Below are 7,452 nucleotides of genomic sequence, written 5' to 3' on the forward strand. Positions count from 1 at the left end.
TACGTATTATATGACAGAAAAGATTAATAATATTATAAGTAATTTTAATCTTAATCCTCCGAAAGAATATAAAGCTTCAACAGACAAATATTCTATTTGCAGCGCTGGCTTAGGATTTTCAATTCTCATAACATTAATCGGAACAATATATGATATATTTATATATCAAAAACGTAACGTGGTAAACGTGTCTGCAGCATATCGGAAAAATAAAATTGGAGAAATATTAATATGTTTTTCCGCTTACACAAATACAGGAAAAATATTTAGCACAAAGTTGGACGCCGGCACAATACCCGTTTTTCACTATTTAAAAGTTCTAGGCATGTGCTTGATAATCATGTTCCATGGTGTATATTATATATTTAATTCTCTCGGTAAGTAATTTATAATAAATCTCTAGAATAGACATTTTTGGCTCTTTTGTTTTTTTACTCTTTACGCATAACAAAAATTGCTTATTTGTATTGACAGATAATAAAGTACAGCTGTGGAGGTTCACTGAGAATAATAAAATCATAGGTGACATGGGATTCCTAGCAGTTGATATTTTTTTTCTTTCAAGCAGATGTTTAGGGACGTATATGTATTTGAAGCCGCTTGGTTGCAAAGAAAAATTAATCAAATTAAGAGATCGCGTATTAAAAAGATTTTTTCGGTAAGTTTTTATTACATTATTACAAAGAAATTTGAATATTGATTTCAATGTAAGCTAAATACTAACTCTCTTTTTTTTATACGCGTCTGTAATAAAATTTTTCATTTTAAGGCTGACACCGGCTTACATGACGGTGTTAGGAATAGCGCAATTAAGCTCGACTTGGTTTGATAAAACATCGATAGTTTACATGTACGAAAGATCGCACGAAACTTGTGCGAAATATTGGTGGAGAAATCTTTTGTACATACATAATTTCTTTGGATGGGATGCAATGGTACGAACACGTTTGATTACGATCAATTTGAAATTATACTTGAAGACGCATAAAACTTTTATAAAATTTTTATTGCATTACAGTGCATGAGTTGGAGTTGGTATCTATCCAATGATATGCAATTTTATGTCATCGCTATGGCTTTATTAATTTTCTCAACTAGGTATGTTAATTACCCGGGACACTTTAAAAAGTGAAGGGCAGTTTTCCCATGCTACCGGGCGCGTCCACAGGTTGCGGATAGTGGAACGTCCAGGGAGGCTCTCTGGACAGTCGTGAATAACAATCAGAGACTTGTCTCTGAGCGGAATAAGCGATCGCGGACAAGGGAATCAAAAAACCCGAAACCACAATGGAAGAGAGTAATATAAATAGATATACCCCAGGAGGTAACCCAGAAATGGGGAATCCTTCCACTTCCTTGGAAGTGGCTGAGCTCCGATCGGATTCTGGGGGGGGCTCAATATTACTCGATTCGGAGCCGACAGTGGAACACTTGGCTGTCGGAACCACTCTACAAGCATCAAGTGGAAAAATGGAGATTGCTACTCCTGCAGGCGGGGCGAGTCCGAGGAGCATCTCTTCTCGGCTGGAGAAGGTACAGATCGACAGGGCGACCGATGACGAGCAAAATATTTGTAATATATTTGTCTTACAACCGATACATATCCGTTCTAGCTACTTCTGTTTATGTAGCACTGAACAGACCACTTTGGGCCATATGTATTGCATGCGTTGTAATAGCATGCTCCAGTAAACACGGAGGTTCGTTTATTCATTAATCATAAATACATCTTATAAAAAAATCGGCATATTTTTAATATATTAGTGATATGTTTTAACTTGCTTTGTTATAGGCATCGGTAATCAATTATTCTCGTTCAAGGGCTGGATTCCTCTAGCAGGTTCACATACTGCGCTTATCTTATAAATCCAGTCATCATACATAAACGTTCCCGGGCGCCCCCATAAGGCGTAGGTAAGGACACCCGTGAGATTTTAGTGGGTAGGCTATACGTGCAGTATCGTGGGCAATGTGCATGTATAGAATCCCACGCTCCCCTCGCTCCCTTGCCAGAAGGGCGAGGGGGTCTTCCCCCCTAACATCCGGGGGGCTACTGGGCTCTTAGCCCGGTAGTTGAAGATTTCCTCACGTAAAAAAAAGCTAATATTATATCTTCCAGAGTTACCAGAGTGGAGCGTGGAAATGATCTACAAATAACGTTACGAGTAGGTACCAGGTAAAAATACTCTACATTTAAAAGACGTAAATGTGAATAGCGTCATTAAGAGAAAGTTTAAATTTTAAAAAATTTTTAGATACTGTATCTCAATTTACTAATTTCTTAATTAGCCTGTTTCGTCAATTCCGACGATTTGGTTAACATTTAATGAGGCATTATTATAAATAATTTATTTAATTAGGAATAATTAACAAATTGTTTGCTTTTTATTGGACTGTAAAGTAGAGTGAACGGAGTAAGCTTCAGGATTAGGGTTTGAACAAAAATGGAAACGTTACGCATATTATCGCAAAGAAGTTGTAAATCATATTAATAAAAGAAGATAATGAGTAGTAAATGACGTGTGGAAATTTGAGAGTCTGTGACGTTCTTCTTTAAAAAGAGAAAAAGAAAAAAGAAATATAATAAGACTTATTACTACTATTACTTACTACTCTTATTACTTATTGAATTAACAAGCATATCATTATAAATACCGATTATTATATTACGCATTTCCGAGTAAATGCATCAGATGCAATAATATTGGCTTCCAGTATAACGATTTTCTTCTGCTGGTGCTTGTCCTTCATCATCGCCAAATGCTCTATTAATGTAAAGAGGCATTCAATGGCAAGTACGTCATCTTCTGGATATTCGGAGGTTTCTGCATCATTAGTATTCTTTTCGTAGTATTGTTGTTGCCCGAAACGCAAGATCTCCAGCAAATTCAGGACGAACTGATTGTGAGTGGAGTGACTTCGATTATAAACGTCGAGAACGGGACGAAAAAGTGAGGAGGGAACACTTTCGTTCGATTATCCTGATGACGAACGGTGTATGCTGAACATCTGATAAATTTGCAAGATACTTTAAAGAGATTAGATATTTATAAAAGATATACGTAGGATATAGTTTTTATAACATTTCTAGAAATTTGATATCATTGAGCGGAGAAGAATCAAGTAGAGTATCTGAAATACGGATAATATATAATATTTTACTGACAAATTTATAAAAATATATAATATGGGCAAAGAGAAAATATTTTTGAGCTTGGACCACCGTTCAGCCTCTTGTTGCTTGGATCACAAAGAAAAATGGAAAACGAATCAATGAACAAACAATAGTTCGATGATTTAAATAAAGTGATAAATGGATAAATTTAAAAAGAATAAAATGAGGATAGATTCTATTTTTGCTCATATATTATATTAGCTGATGGTTACCCGGAGCTTCGCCCGGGCGTCTTTTTTTTAAACGATTTTATTTGTATTATTAGATTTGTGTTCTAGCTAATCTTATTCACCAATGTATGATTTATAAACACATATTTTCAATAGCTTTCAACGTCATCCATGAGGTACCTACTATTATTAACGCGTTTTTTTAGTGGTATCTCCAGTATTTTAAATTCTTTAAAAGAGTCGTACTTAATAATTTTTCCTGTTCAGATTTTCCTAATCAACCAAATCTGAAAGCATTATATATGAAATAGAGGTAGAAAAGACTGAAGAATATAATGGAATTATAAATAACCCGATATCTCAAAATTGGCGGAAGTTAGAGCAATCATGGACATTTCTCAAAAAATTCCAAACTTTATAAAGAAAAAACCCTTTTACCGATCATCGCCAAATTCAATACTAACCTTCCTTAAATGATACTCTTTATAAGATGACATGTATAACTTATACACTTTTTAGGCAAAAATCGGCAACTCTTTCACCGATTCTTGCTAAATTTAATACCAACTTACCTTTAATGATACTTCATCCATAAAAAAAAAATTTAGCTTGATATCACAAAATTTGAGGAAATTAGAGCAATTACGTAGATTTTTTTAGACAGAAATCCGTAACCTTTTTATTATTAGTAATTTTTTGAATTTTATTATAGTTCTCAGTTTTTTCTACCCCTATTTCATATATAATACTTTAAGATTTGATTGATTAGGAAAATCAGAACAGGAAAAGTCATTAAATACGACTCTTTTAGAATTTAAAATTTTAGATGTCCCGAATATTTTTTTCAAATTGGATTGTAGCACAATGGCACGTAGCCTATGTTACTCAGGAAGATATAAGCTGTCCACAAGTGTAAAAATTTTTGAAATTGTTCAATAGTTTCTAAGATTACCCTGAACAATGAAACAAATTTTTCCCCTTTATATAATAGTATAGATTATATATACACAGAGACAATTTGTTATTTTTTACATGAAATAAAAAGTACTTTGTCTTCTAAATACCTTTACATAACGCTTAAAACGGCAATTGTATATAACGTAAGTCATACCATGCATATTGATAAAAACACTTATGTTACAATGATTTAAAAAAAAAAAAGGTAAAAAACAGGCGCCCCAAGTACACGCGCAATGTATGTTGTAAATCTAAAAATCGTAAACAATGCTTTATATAAAGCTACTACCATTTAGGATTTTTGGATACACTTGACGAATACCTGAGGTGTTTGACTTTTTACTTGTTGCGACGGTTGCGAATTTTCTGTCCTTTTTAGTGTGATTTGATGAGTTAAAAATTTTAAGAAGCGATTAAATTGGAATTATGCGGTTTGTTCTGAAGAAGGCCAACTAAGGCTCGAAACGTCAACGTTGTTTTTTATATTGCGAACACATTTGTTGTAAAATTGACTTTATTAAATATACACCTATTAATAGCTCGTAATTTGGCCGTTTCTATTATTTAACTAGCGAATGGATGTTCAACAATACAAATATAATGTTCCTAAATGAAACAGTGCCGCTAGATAATGAAAAAGTCAAATTTCATTGGATAGATGTCGATTACAATAAATATTTGACGTAAGTAGGATGAGTAAGAGACAATAACAGGAGACAAAGAATAAAAAATATAATTTTGATGTATAATTCTATTTTTGTCATAACTATTATAGCGCATAAAAAATTGCTAAATAACGCTCAACATTAGATTAAAATAGTCAGAATTGTGACATTTATAGAGAATATACATATATTAAAAATTAAATAAAATATTATTTTTTTACTCTTCTTCATTATGTTACCTTTCTATCATTAGCATAATTGTGCCGTTTCTTGTTACTGGTTCCTGAGAATTCCTTTCCTCATTTATCTCTCTTTACTCTACTTATTTTTTTTATCTACGTCAAATATCCATCTTTCTTTATCGTTTCTTGCGCACACAAAAGATTTCTAATCTAATTGAATTAATAAAATATCTTCCGACAATCGTGTCTTCGTTCGTTTGAGATTAAAAATAAGTTCTAAACATAAATTTTTTTAAGTTCTTCTTATTGCATAAGTTTTATCATCTCTTGATTGACAATATTCTTGTTGTATTTTAATAATGTATTTTAATTTATTTTTTGCACAAACATGTGGACATATAAAGAATGAGAATACTTGATATCAAGAAGTTTTTCCTCCATGCATGAAGATGTTAGCCAAGCAGCAATAAACGTTGCTAGAGTACATTACAAAAGGTGAGTGCAAAATGTGTTCATGTTATACAAAATAATGCTCTCTATAAATATTAAATAAATGTTATAACTGTTAAACATCGCTGAAGAGTAATATAAAAATCTTATAATCAGCAAAGGTGAGTGCAAAATTTGTTCATGTTATACAAAATTATGCTCTCTATAAATATTAAATAAATGTTATAAATGTTAAACATCGCTGAAGTAATACAAAAATCTTATAATCAGCATTTACAAAATTATACGATATTTTCTTAACTTCTTACTCATTATAAATTTATTAAATGCTATAAATGTATATGATTATAAATATGATTACCATACGGTTTAACTGAAACATTGAGGAATTGAAAAAAAAAACTATTTATAAAAAGATTTTAGACACATGTTATATAAAAAATAAATTTTTATTCTATTTAACTACAAATAATTTTGTTGAATAAACTAACTTTGTATTAAAAAATTAATACTGTAGTTAATATATTAATTGTATTTATTTTACATTTTTCTTAGAAAGACACTGTTTGTTGCTGCATTTAAAATTTGCGTTACCGTTGGCACATTGTGGGCGATTTACAAATGGAAAATTTACTTATTTATTTTAGTTTTTTATTTAACATCTTTATAACATTGTATATCAATATTTGAGCTTGGTGCATTAAAAGTAAGAATCAAACTAATTTTTTTGTGTAATTACATATTTCTACTTTTGATTTTGCTTTTTCCGCGACGGTTAGGTAGGGTAAACGCGAGTAAGATGGTCATACAGAAAAGATGACCAACCTATGTTCTTTCAATCTAGCTCGCCATAAAACATCAAATGAACATATTTCGATTTTTGATATTTACTCGGCATAAAAAAAATTATTTTTTTCGAAACTTAATTATTATTTTATAACTAAATTTGTTTCTTAAGATGCAGTCTATAATTATAAATATTTTCTGGTATTTGAAAAACACACTTACCTTGGTGGGATTCGAACTCGGGACCTCTGGATAGTGAGCCAACTGCCTTACGTGGTAGACTACTTCTTAATTTGACGTAAGTGTTATATATAGTCTACACGTGTCATAACCAGCGCAAATATATAATTTTTCAAAAATCATCTTAAGAAACAAATTATCTTAAGAAACAAATTCATCTTAAGAAACAAATCATCTTAAGAAACAAATTCATGCAGTTTAAAAAGAGTAATAAAATTTTGAATTGGATATAAGAATGATATCCGCAGTACTATTTCAAAACTTGTACACTTTTATCACGACGAATTAGTACAGACCTTCATATAAAATGTATTTGTGCCTTACTTTTATCTCTCTTCCTTAATATTATCAGGAATTACCCATTATAATGTTTCTATACAAATTGTAGTACTGGTCAGTGATTAATTTCACATGGAATATTCAGTTCAGTACTTGAGTATTAACATTAAAATACTGGCCAGTGATTTATTACACATGGAATTCTCGGTCCAGTATTTCAGTACTAACATTGAAATACTCATCAGTAATTCAACACAAGTATTTATTACACAAGTATTTATCACCTGGTATTAAATGCTTTCTCATCAAAAATTTAATACTAAGTATTCAATACTCGTCCTGTATTAAATACTACTTTCATAAATTACTGACCAGTAATAAAATACTGTGCAATACTTGAATCACAGTGATTCAAGTACTAATAAATACTTAATTTTAGTATTATTAATACACAAAATAAGTATTTATTACTAACCAGTTAGTAATACTTTTTTGTAAGGGGTACGAGCACGCTCGAACCGAAACTCCCTCTCCTACCTACTTGCACA

General features: G+C 31.2%; 2 protein-coding genes across 2 annotated transcripts; both read left to right on the forward strand.

The window, feature by feature from the left end:
* The first annotated feature begins 111 nt into the window (after positions 1-111).
* On the forward strand, positions 112-1,052 carry LOC112453073 (nose resistant to fluoxetine protein 6-like). The gene is made up of 3 exons (XM_025013616.1): positions 112-377; positions 475-658; positions 770-1,052. Exons 1-3 carry the CDS (start codon positions 326-328, stop codon positions 1,023-1,025), a joined length of 492 nt encoding a protein of 163 aa, XP_024869384.1. The 5' UTR covers positions 112-325; the 3' UTR covers positions 1,026-1,052.
* Positions 1,053-1,128: 76 nt separating this feature from the next.
* LOC112453072 lies at positions 1,129-3,616 on the forward strand. Its single transcript, XM_025013615.1, has 4 exons — positions 1,129-1,566; positions 1,619-1,700; positions 1,793-1,914; positions 2,120-3,616. The coding sequence occupies exons 1-3, from the start codon at positions 1,288-1,290 to the stop codon at positions 1,864-1,866; spliced, it is 435 nt and encodes a 144-aa protein (XP_024869383.1). The 5' UTR covers positions 1,129-1,287; the 3' UTR covers positions 1,867-1,914; positions 2,120-3,616.
* The last annotated feature ends 3,836 nt before the right edge of the window (positions 3,617-7,452 follow it).

Source organism: Temnothorax curvispinosus, unplaced genomic scaffold (genome assembly GCF_003070985.1).
Source record: "Temnothorax curvispinosus isolate PA1 unplaced genomic scaffold, ASM307098v1 QBEX01003992.1, whole genome shotgun sequence".
Classification (NCBI taxonomy): domain Eukaryota; kingdom Metazoa; phylum Arthropoda; class Insecta; order Hymenoptera; family Formicidae; genus Temnothorax; species Temnothorax curvispinosus.

Excerpts from the sequence above, each read along its gene's own strand:
- LOC112453073 (XM_025013616.1), top strand. The coding sequence starts at position 326 with ATGTGCTTGATAATCATGTTCCATGGTGTATATTATATATTTAATTCT. Across the intron at positions 378-474 it reads TTATATATTTAATTCTCTCG|ATAATAAAGTACAGCTGTGG; the intron begins GTAAGTAATTTA and ends TTGTATTGACAG. Across the intron at positions 659-769 it reads GTATTAAAAAGATTTTTTCG|GCTGACACCGGCTTACATGA; the intron begins GTAAGTTTTTAT and ends TTTCATTTTAAG.
- LOC112453072 (XM_025013615.1), top strand. The coding sequence starts at position 1,288 with ATGGAAGAGAGTAATATAAATAGATATACCCCAGGAGGTAACCCAGAA. Across the intron at positions 1,567-1,618 it reads GGGCGACCGATGACGAGCAA|TCTGTTTATGTAGCACTGAA; the intron begins AATATTTGTAAT and ends GTTCTAGCTACT. Across the intron at positions 1,701-1,792 it reads ATGCTCCAGTAAACACGGAG|GCATCGGTAATCAATTATTC; the intron begins GTTCGTTTATTC and ends GCTTTGTTATAG.